This window comes from Pinus tabuliformis, chromosome 3_2 (genome assembly GCF_031772625.1).
Source record: "Pinus tabuliformis cultivar Carrire ecotype Pingquan chromosome 3_2, CPIR1, whole genome shotgun sequence".
NCBI classification, from domain to species: domain Eukaryota; kingdom Viridiplantae; phylum Streptophyta; class Pinopsida; order Pinales; family Pinaceae; genus Pinus; species Pinus tabuliformis.
The window spans coordinates 1269503681-1269519017 of NC_142302.1; the positions used below are offsets into that span (position 1 = coordinate 1269503681).

Consider the following 15337-nt stretch of genomic DNA (forward strand, 5'->3'; position numbering starts at 1 on the left):
TACTTGAGCGCGTGTCCCATAAACAGTGAAAAGATAAAAACTTTTGTTTTGTTATGGAAAAGTTCCACAAGCGTACTTGGGATAAAGAGTTAGGAAGAAAGAAAAATTACTATATTGAAGTGTCTAGAAATCTTCGGCAAAATCACATAATCAACCTTTTGTCACTATATTGAAGTGTTTAATCCCACTCATAGTCATCAACCAAAAACATACATAGAGGCCAATATCTCTTGGAGAGCCAAAATTCTTATTGCTCATTTAAAGACTAATTATTATCAACTCGTGAAATAGGGCGCTGGAAAAGGTCAAAGGAAGTTTGGGAGGAAAGAATATGCATTTTTTGTTTTTTCAAAAAAGTGGAAATAGAAAAACATTTCATTTTAGAATGTGAGGCCTTCAAAGACAACATGGTTTCATTTTAGAATGTGAGGCCTTCAAAGACAACATGGAAAGTTATGCAGATACGCTGGCAGCTAGCTCTTGGGATAATCTATTTAGCGAGGGGTTTGTCGAGAAGTTGGGAGCACTTATTTTGAAGTTTCACAAGAAAAGGGCCAAATATATCAAGTAAATGAAGAAGCAATATGTCCCATAGGGCCAAATACATCAAGCAGATGAAGAAACAATATGTCCCATAAGCTATCTTTAGCCTCGTAGACATTAAAATACTTTCTTTTTTTTCTATATGTATTCAAAAACCCAATTTAAACAACACAAATTAAAATTTACACTTAAAAACTACTCCAAATTTATATAAATCAATATAATTCCATCATGCCTAAAAAAAAAAATAAATTCCCTCTCTCCCTTAACCACCATGATCTCACAAAGTCACTCAGAAAAATACAAAATGGAATCTTGTCCAAAAATCATGTGAGGAGTTGTCCATTTCTCTCATAATGGACTTTCGTCGTGTACAATCCATAAAATTTTAGATAACGGATAACGATAGTAAATATAAAAAAATAAAATTAATAATAAATAGTTTCTTGTAATAGAAACAACCTAACCTTTCATGTTCATGTGGAAGAGGTCTCGAGTTCAAAACTTCTACCCACCTTAAGTCGGTACGTCCCTCCCTCACACCACATCCCCTCGATCCACAATACCAAGAAAAGAAAATATACCCAAAGCAGAGAATTAAGCGAAAAACCAGGCATTCAAAGTCACATCCCCAAACCGCTCGGAAGTTATCTCCAAAACCGTCGGCAAGCGTCTGTGAAAACCGCTGTTCTTCTACTGTCATGGACTGTGTTGGATCGAGAAAGAGATCCAGTGGTATCGACATCGACATAATTGAAAATCTCTCCCTTCTGGACGATTACGAAGAGCATGATCGCCATCAGCTCCCCACGAAAGCCCCAAACAACATCTCGAGCAACAATAACAATCCCAATAACAACAACAATAATAGCAACAATGGGACCATTTCACCCGCTGCGAGCAGCGTCCATGAGCTCCTCGAATGCCCCGTCTGCACAAATTCCATGTACCCTCCTATTCACCAGGTACGCTTTCTTACATTTAGGGTTTTTAGTGTCTATATTTATTGGGTATTTGTGTCGCCAGATCAGCGGTCGAATCCGCTAAACGTCCTTGGAGTTTGAATCAAACTAGTCCAATAAATTGTGCCATTTTAAATAATGGATTCAATATTTGAATACTGTACAATTTGAATCTGGAGGGTTTCTGTGGGGAAAGCGGGAGGCGCCAGAGGTCGGCCTGGAAAAAAATGGATGGTTTTATTGGGATTTTAATTACAGCTGTGCCTTATTTTCTTGTTCTTGAACAGCTTAGGTTTGTTTTGCTTTTGGTTCCTTTTTCCAGCAAATAGTTCAAATTCAGGATTCGCAGTAAAAACTGTAACCCTACAACCGAGTTATGGATGTTGATTGTCTCAGTTGGGTTGGGTTCTTTCCAGTTAATCTGCGTGAGTTCGATCCGTCAGATCCTTTATTAGGAAAGTGGCCATGCGGATCTCCTAAGGCACGTCGAGAATCTGGGTGCATAATAAGCACGGAATTATGTTTGAGCGCTGAGCTTCGTCACCTCAAAATCGGAAAGTCGATGGTCGGTCTGCTAACTGGGTCAACATGGCCATACAGAACACTAACGCGACAGTAAGATGAAAAAATTCCAGTGGCCCTTGTAATTTACGTAGATCATAGTAACAGGCATGGATACCTTATTGCACAGATTATAAATTCATATGACTAGGCGAATTAACACCAAGCATGTCAGACTTGAACTTGGGAATGATTCGATAACCTGCAAAACACTGCGTCAGACTTGAAGAAAAATTCGGCATCAGACTCTGTAGTTAAATGTGAAACGGTCATATTTGGCAGTTCAGCCAAACATAACTCGGCATTAGACTTGGCAGTTAACTTAGTCACGGCCATTTTTGGCGGGTCGGCAAACTTGATACCAGGCTCGGTGGGTCACCTGTTTTGGGAGAGTCACGAGTCAGACAGGCTGACTCAGAGAGTATGATAAGCTTGATTGTGACAGGAACCTCTACTCGGGGCAGCAAAGTGAATCAGAGAAGCAACGAACAGGCCACAGACTTGTTTTCCTTGTTGTACTAAGTAGGCTGCAAAGAGTACGAGGTTTCTGAATGTGTAGCTTTTCACAGTTGGTAATCATGTTGATAACACAATGCTTCTGGATGCAAACTGTGTAGAGTTTCTGAAACGTCATATGTAGAGAGGCAGCTTTCTATGATTATAAACATCTCATGTAAGAGATAATCACATGCCACTGACAAATTACTCTGCGTCGGCAGAAGCAAAAATGCATTAGAAACAAACCAGGATCAAGCCTTGTTTTGAACCCCACGTATTCCATTATGCTAACTATTGAATCTTGAGGTTCCTTTCGGCACACAATAACAGACAACACCTTTTATGTCCCAGTACCATCTCAAGACAGAAGTCGGATCCCACAAACATCATGAATATAGAATGCCAAGATGCAGAATAAACCCAGCTGAAATGTCTATATGAAAGAATATAAAAGTTGGAATTCTATTTAGCGTCAGCAGATGCAACCAAACAATTCTTAAAAGGTTCCTTCTCTACTCTCTTCTTAGATGCTGCACAAGCAGTATTTTGGCTAACATAGTGCTTATATGGAAAGCAATCGGTTGGAGCAATTGGTCGAACGATTCCAAGCTAGCAAAACGAACTTAGAGTTACATAATAAGCTGAGTTACATAATAAGCTGAAAAGGAAGTTCTACAAATTTTGAACCAATCCCAGCTTCTGAGCCCTGACTTCAACAAAAAATCTTGAACATTCAATGCAGTTGTGATATTGCTCTATTCTGTGCCTTACTAAAGTAGAATGACAGAAAGAACCAGTAACTGCTACTTTGAATTCTGACCATATTGCACTTTTCTTCATAACTGTTATCAACTTGCAAGTACAATATCTATTGCTTTAAACTTCTATCTCAGTGCAAGTGCACAGTTGCATATAGTCACAGATAAAAAGCAGTCATTCAATCTTGCTTCATACTGTGAGTAATTCAATATAAATGTGCTATGTTTGATACCCATGATTTTTCACTTGACATTTGAACAGGAAAGTAATTCGACTTGGCTTTTTGGCATAAGATAATTTCATCCAATAGATTTTGATTTCTTGCTGTCTGGCTGCAGTTAGGTCAAACATGTTGAACTTTATCCTTTATCACCTTAAGTATGTGTAATTTCATTGTTTTTTGGGGTGTGTTTGAATTTTATATTGACTGTGAATATGCCAACTATTCCTAATCGATGTTTTAAGTATTTAATAATTGCATGAAAAGGGCCATTGGACGCTGTCTGATATTGTTAAAATTGGCAACTAGGGCCAAACTCCATATGGGTCACCTTATTTATGACAGTTGATATTTTTATTGGATTCCTCTCTCCAAGAGGTGTAGGATTGATCTAAAGATCATCCCATTCCGACATGTAAAAATGAAGATATGAATTTATTTGTATTATTGACAAATTGTCAAGGTCGGCTAGCAGTCAAAATAGAGATTTTTACCCCCCACATCATCCTCAACATTGCATATAAAAGGAGGAGACCTCAAGTCATTGATCCTACATCTCTCTCTCTCCTCACTTGATTGCATACACTAATTTGGGCAGCATCTCTCACACGTGCGACGGAAGATTTCTGTTTGGGCTGCGTTGACCAGTTTGACTGAAGTGCAGAAGTGCTGTTTTGGGCTGCGTTGACCAGCGTTGACCTGTCCTTGACTGCGCTGTAGGTATGGCTGCTTCTCCTTGGCAGGCTGCAGATTTTGGCATAGAAACCGAGGTGATCTGACCTCTGGTTTGACCAACGTTGACTGCGCTAGTTGCTGGCTGCATTCTGACTTTCGTTGACCAGCATCTGACTGGATTTTTCGGGGCTGTTTTGGACTGTTTGGGTTTGCTGTTGGAGGCTGAAGTTGACTGGGTTTGACCAAGCTGCTTGAAGGAAGAATTCTGCCATGTTTGACCAGCATTGACTTTTCTGGTTAAGGCTTTACTGCTGCTGTTATAAATTATCAGATTTTGGAAATTTGTACTATCTCTCTCTGTTGAACTATTGAAGAATATAAGAAGAATTGATCAAGGGTTTCCCCACATTGGAGTTGTTATATACCTAGGGGGGATAATATGGGGTACCAAGGGAGGTACCCAAGGTAATAATGTAATAATGGGAGGGGCCATAGTAATAAATAAGGTGGTTAACCCATATCATGTAAGGGACCACAAGTAGTTAGTAATAATGTAATGGGCCCCTGGTATTAGTTTGATGGTATGAGGGAACCATGGTAATGACCCATGGTATTGTATGTATGAGGCCTATATAGAGGCTAGAGACTCCATGTCACGGAAAATTGTCAAAGATTATTGCATGAACAGGCATATGGCTTGTGGAGTGTTCTCTTTCCTTAAAGAGTGAATGTATGGTGTTGCCCTACTTTAAGGGTTTGATCAATCAAGAAACATTTCTATCTATTTCTATCTTGTTCTTTCTTGGGTTTATTTTTATTATCATATAATTTTGGATCAGATCTATAACAAGTGGTATCAGAGCACTTTCTTGGGCAAAAGTGGAGAATATATATATATATATATATATATATGGAGAATATATATATATTTGCAGGATTTCGGGAGCGGCGAGTTTGCAGATCAGATCTATATGTTTTGGTGCAAGATCTGCTAAATCTAATTGCAGATCTGGATTCTTTGTGAAAAAATAGCCGATTTAAAAAAAAAAAATCGGTTGAATCGGAGTCCGGATGAAGGAGATATCGCTGATCTAAAAATTAGTGGGGTTGCAGACAATTTTTCAGGGCAGCGAGTTTGCGGCGCAGATCTGGACGTCCTGGTGCAAGATCTGCAAAATCTAATTGTAGATCTGGATTCTTTGTGAAAAAATACTCAATTTCAAAAAAAAATCAGTCGAATCGGAGTCCGGATGAGGGAGATATCGCTGATTTAAAATCAGTTTTTTTTTGCAGAAATTGTGGTGGTGGCGGGAGAGTAGCAGCGCAGATCTGAAATTCCAGTGTCTGGATCAGGATTTCTATCACATGGGCAGATGCAGAATGGTTGTTCCATTTCCGAAAACAGGTCATAATACGAATTCTGAGCAATATTGACGGAATTGTGACCATTTCAAATTTTTGCCAATTTTTTTGTGATGGCGGCCCTAGGTCAGAATTTCAGGGACTTGTATAAATTTGATGGCTCTCATCCAGCGAAATGGCTAGCACAAATGGAGAAATATTTTAGATTAAATTACATCATGGATGATGAGACTCAGTTGAGTGTGGGAACACTGTACTTGGACAATGAAAGACGGCAATGGTGGCAATGGCATCGACGTTGCTATCGAATGCCCTTGACTTGGGACACATTCACAAAAGATCTTATGGACCACTTTGACCGTAAAACTAATCTTGTGGATAAGCTCACACAGACAGACACATAGGCTAGCAAAGATTTTATTTTTACAGAAAAGAAGGAAACCAAGGAACCTAAAGGGTTATTTTCTGCTAGTCTCTCCTTATTGCAGGTTCATGGATTGATTCAGAAAGATAAGATCATTGTTTCTATAAATCCTAGTTGCAAGCATAATTTCATCAATGTTAATTTGGCAAACAAATTGCAAGTTCCAGCAAAACAAATTGAAAATACACAGGTTGATGATGAGGATGTTCAAATTTATAAGGATTTGAAGCTTTTTATGGATAAGTATGTGTTGCATGGTGATTTTTATACTTCAGAGATGGATAATATGGATGTTGTTTTGGGATATCCTTGGATGGAATCTGCGGGTACTATCAATATTAATGTGCAGAAGAAATTCCTGAAGCGCTGGTATAAAAAGAAGAAAATTACATTACAGGATATTTCCATCAATAAACAATTAGAGTCCACGAACGTTGAAGCAAAAGATGTTCCAAGGTTTGACATGTTAGATGATGAGCCAATGATGACAGACAATCAAACACAAACAGAGGCTGAAGCAGAAAAGGTTATAGGTACATCAGATGAGGGCTTAGTGGTTGAAGTCATATTGGAAAAGAAGACACCACAACAAGCACCACAGCAGGGTGAATTAAAGAAAAAGCCATCGTGGGTTAAAACTTCAACATATCATCACCCACATCACCCCGCAAGACAACCATCAAGATCGCAACCAATTAGCCACACGGACAACAACCCCCACAGGATAGATAGAGCGGAGCGAAGATCCACCTACTACACATCAACACAGAAGAGCTACCACGGTCAACTTCCATCTCAAGCGAGCGAGGCACCAGCGAGACCGAGGGTTCACCTCTCTCTTGGATGGCTAAATGCACGTGCATGGTACCAGTGGACTACTCTTTTGAGTAGACCTTATTATTTGTGTTTTTCCCATGTTTCGGGGACGAAACATGTTAAGGGGGGTGGAATGTTATATACCTAGGGAGGATAATATGGGGTACCAAGGGAGGTATCCAAGGTAATAATGTAATAATGAGAGGGGCCATAGTAATAAATAAGGTGGTTAATCCATATCATGTAAGGGACCATAAGTAGTTAGTAATAATGTAATGGGCCCATGGTATTAGTTTGATGGTATGAGGGAATCATGGTAATGACCCATGGTATTGTATGTATGAGGCCTATATAGAGGCTAGAGACTCCATGGTGAAGGAATAGTGTCAAGGATTATTGTATGAACAGGCATATGGCTTGTGGAGTGTTCTCCTTCCTTAAGGAGTGAATGTATGGTGTTGCCCTATCTTAAGGGTTTTGATAATAAAGAAGCATTTCTATCTATTTCTCTCTTATTGTTTATGGGTTTGTTTGCATTATCATATAATTCCGGGTTAGATCTATAACAAGTGGTATCAGAGCTATAACAAGTGGTGGCCTCTATATAGGCCTCATACATACAATACCATGGGTCATTACCATGGTTTCCTCATACCATCAACTAATACCATGGGTCATTACCATGGTTTCCTCATACCATCAACTAATACCATGGGTCCATTATATTATTACTAACTACTTGTGGTCCCTTACATGATATGGGTTAACCACTTTATTTATTACTATGACCCATCCCATTATTACATTATTACCTTGGGTACCTCCCTTGGTACCCCATATTATCCCCCCTAGATATATAACATTCCACCCCCCTTAGCATGTTTCGTCCACGAAACATGGGAAGAACACAAATAATAAGATCTACTCAAAAGAGTAGTCCACTGGTACCATGCACGTGCATCTAGTCATCCAAGAGAAAGATGAATCCTCGGTCTCACTGGTGCCTCTCTCGCTTGAGATGGAAGTTGACCGTGGTAGCTCTTCTGTGTTGATGTGTAGTAGGTGGATCTTCGCTCTTCTCCATTCGTCCTGCGGGGGTTGTTGTCCGTGTGGCTAATTGGTTGCCATCTGCATGGTTGTCTTGCGGGGTGATGTGGGTGATGATATGTGGAAGTTTTAAACCACGATGACTTTTTCTTTAATTCACCCCTTACTGGAGCGTGACTGTTATTTGGTGCATGTTGTGGTGCCTGCTGTGGTGTCTTATCTTTCAATATTACTTCAACCACTGAGCCTTCCTCTGATGTATCAACACTTGTAACCTTTTCTGCTTCAGCGTTTGTTTGTGTTTGATTGTCGATCATCACTGGCTCATCATCTAATATGTCAGATCCTGGAACATCTTCTGCTTCAACTTCCTTGGACTCTACCTGTTTATTAATGGAAATATCCTGTAATGTAATTTTCTTCTTTTTATACCAGAGCTTTAAGAATTTCCTCTTCATATTAATATTGATAGTACCCACTGATTCCATCCAAGGGTATCCCAAAACAATATCCATGTTATCCATATCTGAAGCATAAAAATCACCATGCAACACATACTTATCCATAGAAAGCTTCAAATCCTTATAAATTTGAACATCCTCATCATCAACCTGTGTATTTTCAATGTGTTTTGCTGGAACTTGCAATTTTTTTGCCAAGTTGACATTTATGAGATTTTGCTTGCAACTCGGATTTATAGACAATGATTTTCTCCTTTTGAATCAATCCATGAACCTGCAATAAGGAGATACTAGCCGAAAATAACCCTTTTGGTTTTTTGGTTTCCTTTTTTCCTGTAAAAATAAAATCTTTGCTAGGCTGTGTGTCTGTCTGTGTGAGCTTATCCACAAGATTAGCTTTACGGTCAAAGTGGTCCATAAGAGCTTTTGTGAATATGTCCCATGTCAAGGGCCTTCGATAGTAACGTTGATGCTATTGCCATCATTGCCGTCTTTCATTGTCCAAGTACATTGTTCTCACACTTAGCTGAGTCTCATCATCTATGATGTAATGCAATCTAAAAAATTTCTCCATTCGTGCTAGCCATTTGGCTAGATGAGAGTCATCAAATTTATACAAGTCCCTCAAATTCTGATCTGGGCCCGCCATCACAAAAAAATTGGCGAAAATTTGAAATGGTCACAATTCCATCAATATTGCTCAGAATCTCTATTATAACCTGTTTTTGGAAATGGAACAACCATTCTGCATCTGCCCATATAATAGAAATCCTAATCCAGACACTAGAATTCAGATCTACGCTGCTACTTTCCCGCAGTCACCAAAATGTCTGAAAAAAAGCGCTGATTTTAAAATCAGCGATATCTCCCTCATCCGGACTCCGATTCGACTGATTTTTTTTTTGAAATTGAGTATTTTTCATAAAGAATCCAGATCTACAATTAGATTTTGCAGATCTTGCACCAAGACGTCCAGATGTGCGCCGCAATTTTGCTGCCCCCAAAAATTGTTTGCAACCCCACTGATTTTTAAATCAGCGATATTTCCTTCATCCGGACTCCGATTCGATCGATTTTTTTGTTTGAAATCGGGTATTTTTTCACATAGTATCCAGATCTATAATTATATTTTGCAGATCTTACACCAAAACGTAGAGATCTGATCTGCAAACTTGCCGCCCTCGAAATCCTGCAAAATAAAAAAAAAAATTCTCCACTTTTTTGCCCATGAAAGTGCTCTGATACCACTTGTTATAGATCTAACCCGGAAATATTATAGATATGATATGAAAATATAAGACAATGCAAATAAACCCAAAAATAATATGAAATGATTCTTTATTGATCAAACCCTTAAGGTAGGGCAACACCATACATTCACTTCTTAAGGAAGGAGAACACTCCACAAGGACAACAACCCCCGTATGACGGATAGCGAGGAGCGAAGATCCACCTACTACACATCAACACAGAAGAGCTGCCATGGTCAACTTCCATCTCAAGCGAGCGAGGCACCAGTGAGATCGAGGGTTCACCTTTCTCTTGGATGGCTAGATGCACGTGCATGGTACCAGTGGACTACTCTTTTGAGTAGATCTCATTATTTGTGTTCTTCCCATGTTTTGGAGACGAAACATGCTAAGGGGGGTGGAATGTTATATATCTAGGGGGGATAATATGGGGTACCAAGGGAGGTACCCAAGGTAATAATGTGATAATGGGATGGGCCATAGTAATAAATAAGGTGGTTAACCCATATCATGTAAGGGACCACAAGTAGTTAGTAATAATGTAATGGGTCCATGGTATTAGTTTGATGGTATGAGGAAACCATGGTAATGACCCATGGTATTGTATGTATGAGGCCTATATAGAGGCTAGAGACTCCATGTAAAGGAATATTGTCAAGGATTATTGTATGAACAGGCATATGGCTTGTGGAGTGTTCTCCTTCCTTAAGGAGTGAATGTATGGTGTTGCCCTACCTTAAGGGTTTGATCAATAAAGAGAATCATTTCTATCTATTTTGATCTTATTATTCTTGGGTTTATTTCTATTATCTTATATTTTTGGATCAGATCTATAACAGGGGTTTGTCCCTGGTTGGTGCCACATCTTTTGTCCTCTTGTCTTGACTTGTCTTCTATTGTTTATGTTTATGTTCTATCTGCATTTTACTATCACGCTGATGTGATTGCTAAACTGGACATTGATATTGGGCTAATTATAAAATTGAAGTAAATTGCTCTTAAGCATAGAACATGCTAAAAATTAACATGGTATCGGAGCTGAGGTGAAGACAAAGCCCAAACAAGAGTGAAAGAGCAATCACCAAAGATAGTTGGACAAGGACAAAGGCTCAATGGGTTCCTCATCCCACTTCCCGGCTGAAGACAAGCTCCGTGAAAAGTCTGACTATCATGGATGGAAGATGTCTCTTGATCTAACATTGGAAGAACAAGAAGTGTTAGACTATGTGAGGGGTAAAATCCTTGAGCCTCCTTCAAATGCACCGGCTACTGCGAAGAACAAATACAATAACGCTGAAGTCAAAGCAAAGAAGAATATCAGAGATTCCATCGACAAGCGTCTGGTGGCCTACATCTTCGATTTGAACATCTCCAAGGAGATCTATGACAGGTTGGTCAACATGTTCAAGGTTAGTGATGCAAATCAAGTTTTATTTCTCAAAAGTAAGTTGAAGGATATTAAGAAGGGCAAGGACGAGGATATTCAATCCTACTTCTTAAGGATCACTGAGATCAAGAATGATCTTTTGTCGATTGGAGAGATCATTCCTGACAGGGAACTTATTATCGCTACCCTTGGAGGACTCCCACTCGAGTGGTATATATTTAGAACCACTATTCTCAATAATGATCGAATTTCAGGATTTGAAGAATTGACGTCGAGATGCATTCAAGAAGATACAAGAATGGTGGAGCAAGAAATGCCTTCTAATAAAGGCAACCCCACTGCTTTCTCCGCTCATTCCAAAAGGAGAAATAATGCAAGGTCTAAAGGTCATTTCAATGGAAAGCCTGGATCTAAGGGTGGAAGGAAGGGTAGGTGCATTGTTTGCAATAAGTTTGGCCACTATGTGAGGGAGTGTCCAAATAGAAGGGACACACCACATGATGATGATCACAATCACTCTAGGGGCAACTTCAACAACCACAATCAAAGGAATGGTAGGTTCTATGGCAAAGGAAAAAGGAATGCGGGACATCAAGGAAATAATTAACCCTCCAAGAGAGCACGGAACTCCAGGTATGAAGAATCAAATGTTGTTAACAATAAGCAAAAGGAATACTATCTTATATCGACCTTCTCCACTACCTCTCCTCTAGACACTTTTGGGAATTGGCTAATTGATAGTGGTGCCTCAAGGCACTTCACCGGGTACAAGGAAGCTGTCTCTAATTTGATAGATAAGGAGACAAACTTGGAGATTATTCTTGGAAACGATGCCACCTATCCTGTGAAGGGAGTAGGGAATGTTACCCTTCAATTGAATCAAGGTAACACGATTCACTTACAAGAAATTCTATATGTACTTGATCTCAAGAAGAACCTGGTTTCCATTTCGGCTATGGAAGATAAAGGATACAAGGTGCCATTCATTGATGGAAAGGTACATGTTTGGAAAAGAAATTTTAAAGATGCTTTTACTCTTGGGTTTCGGGTTGACACTTTGTATCAAGTTAGAGGAAGTCCATTGGGAGCTATGTCTTGTGACACATCTCTACAATCCGAACTATGGCATCGAAGGTTTGCCCATTTTCATTATAAGGCCCTTCCCAATGTGAGATAGATGGTGACAGGCATGCTCGAGTTCAAAGTAGAGCAGGAAGGTATATGTTCGGGATGTGCCGAAGGAAAACTTACAAGGGGACCATAGCAAGACCACTGATATATTGCAGTTGATCCACTCCGACATATCTGGTATGATGACCGTAAACTCTTTGGGAGGATACTTATATTATCTCACTTTTACGGATGACTATTCTCGCAAGACCGAAATGTACTTCTTGAAAAAGAAGGATGCAGTGTTCACTTGGTTCCGTCACTTCAAGGCCATGATCGAAAATCAATCTGAGAAGAGAATCAAGATATTAAGGACTGATAATGGGACTAAGTACGAATCAAATGAATTCCATGACTGTTGCAGGGAAGTTGGCATTAAGAGGGAGACCACGACACCATACACTCCCGAGCGGAATGGTGTGGCTGAAAGGAAGAATCGTACTACTATAGAAGCTGTTCGTGCCATGCTTCATAATCAAGGGTTTCTGAAGTTTCTATGGGCCGAAGCTGCGAATACCGCCGTGTATGTTCAAAACCGATGCCCTCATCAAGCATTGGACTCCAAGACTCCTGAAGAAATATTCACTGGTAAGAAACCCGATGTCTCTCATTTTAGAATTTTTGGAAGTCCCGTATATTTTCATGTGCCGAAAGAGAAAATAAGCAAATTGGGTGCATCTGGAAAGAAAGGAATCTTTGTGGGCTATAACGAAAATTATAAGGGCTATAGAATTTATGTGGCTGGTCAAAGGGAAGTTGAGATAAGTCATGATGTCACCTTTGACAAAGATATGACTCTTAGCAAGATCAACAACCTTCCTATCCCAAGGAAGGACAAAGAAGTAGACACCGGAAGACAGGGTGAAAAACAGGACAAGATGATGTCAGATGTTGATGAACCTATGGTTCCTATTGATCCTCCTCCCCAAGAGCCCTCCTTCTCCAAGAGGAGACCCTCATGGCTTAGGGAGACTCTCGAAGATGCTGAAAGACATATTGCACCAAGGGGGACTTTCTGTGAGAGTAAGAAGCCGAACAGGTATCAAGTATGCTTGACCGCCATGAGCACTATCATTCAAAATGAATCTTCATCATTTGAAGAAGTTGTGAAGCAACAAGTTTGGAAGGATGCTATGAATGAAGAGTACGAGTCTATTATGAAGAATGATGTCTGGGATGTGGTCCCTAGACCCCAGGACAAATTGATTGTCACCTCTAAGTGGCTCTACAAAATCAAACATGGAGCTGATGGAAGTGCAGAAAAGTTCATTCGCTTTGTTGCCCGAGGCTTTTCTCAAAAGGAAGGTGTAGATTATGATTAGATATTTGCACCTGTTGCTCGATACACCACCATCCGCTCGATCATAGCCCTTGCTGCCTCGCAAGGATGAAACCTACATCAGATGGATGTCAAGATCGCTTTCTTCCATGGTTCGATCAAAGAGGAAGTCTATGTGGAACAACCCGAAGGGTTTGAGGTTCATGACCGGGAATCTCATGTATGCAGGTTGAAGAAGGCTCTCTATGGCTTGAAGCAAGCACCCTGAGCTTGGTATGAGAGGATTGATAACTATCTGATGAAGCTGAGATTCACTAGAAGTGAAGCCAATCCGAACCTTTACTTTAAGGTTGAAGATGATAAACCTCTCATACTGGTACTTTATGTGGACGACCTCTTTCTGATAGGTGCAGACCCTCTCATTCACAAATGTAAGAGGGAGTTGGCTTTCGAATTTGAGATGAAGGACCTAGGACTGATGCACTACTTCCTAGGGTTGGAGGTCTGGCAAAAGCCAGGTGAAATTTTCCTATCTCAAGGAAATTGTTATGAAGATATTGGAAACATTTGGGATGGTGGATTGCAACCCTGTGACTACCCTGTTGGAACTTAACTTCAAGAAGTTATGTGGTAGTGCTGGACCTGTATTGGGAAATGCTTCTGAGTATTGTCAACTCATAGGAGCGCTGATGTTCTTGGTGAACTCCTGTCCAGATATATGTTTTGTAGTTAATACGCTGAGCCAATATATGGTTGAGCCTCATCACACACATTGGATTGGTGCCAAGAATCTTTTGAGATATCTCCGGGGCACAATCACTCATGGACTGAGATACACTGCCAAAGATGTGAGGGTGCATGGTTGTTCGGATGCTGATTAAGCTGGTAGTGTGGTGGATCGTAAGAGCACTTCCGGGTGCTGCTTTTCTTTAGGTTTTGCTTCGATATCCTAGATAAGCAGGAAGCAGAAATTTGTTGCCTTCAGCACCGCTGAGGCCGGATACATAGGTGCGAGTATGGCCTCGTGTGAAGCTATCTGGTTGCGGAAGCTCTTCAGTGAGCTGTTTGGACATGTGCTGGATACCACCGTGATTCTCTGCGACAACCAGAGTGGGATCCGATTATCAGAGAATCCTGTATTTCATGATCACTCAAAGCACATCGATATCAGGTACCGCTTTATTCGGGATATGGTACAATGAGGAGTAATAAGGCTCCATCACATTGGGGCTGATGAGTAGGATGCCGACATTTTGACAAAGCCCTTGGGAAAGGTCAAATTCTTGACTTTTCAAGAACGACTAGGAGTCGTGGAGAGACCTTCTTATGAGGGTCCTGAATGATATGGACTTTGAGCTCTAGGAGCTTCGGGGGGCTTGGGGTACTTCTTGGAGCGATGAACAACCATAGGGTGAGTGGTTCAACCTTCCCCTAGTGGTTTGCTGTGTACAGGGTGAGTGGTTCAGCCTTCCGTGTGATACCCCGTGGCGACATGTAGGCAGGATGAATGGTTCATCCTTCTCCTGCTAAGACATCCTACCCATGCAGTTTGAGACTCATGGGAAGTATCTCTCATCTGGCCAATGAGTAGGGAAATGAGGATAGGGGCCATAGTACAATCGATGGATGCATCGTGTACTACCGTCCTCCCTATGCTAGGATGATGTTGATATGGGATCAATTGGAACTGACTTCGGGTCAGTAAGAGTGGTATGACATGCTCTCTTTATTGGAACTGACTTCGGGTCAGTAAGAGTGGTATGACACACTCTTTTTTGGAATTGACTTCGGGTTAGTGAGAGTGGTATGAGACACTCTCTTTTATTCGGGACTGACTTCGGGTCAATAGAGAATGGTATGATACATTCTCGATCACTTCTTCTTCTTCATGGTTCAACAGAGAAAAGCAGTGCATTGATGGCA

The 15337-nt window shown here is 40.5% G+C and overlaps 1 protein-coding gene across 1 annotated transcript in view; it reads left to right on the top strand.

Annotated features, from left to right (window-relative positions):
• The first annotated feature begins 1020 nt into the window (after positions 1-1020).
• Positions 1021-15337, top strand: part of LOC149185368 (E3 ubiquitin-protein ligase SINAT5-like) — a 56676-nt gene continuing 42359 nt past the window's right edge. The window contains exon 1 of the mRNA XM_089417912.1: positions 1021-1508. Within this exon, the coding sequence (XP_089274038.1) occupies positions 1245-1508 (264 nt within the window). The 5' untranslated portion in view covers positions 1021-1244. The remainder of the gene's footprint in view (positions 1509-15337) is intronic.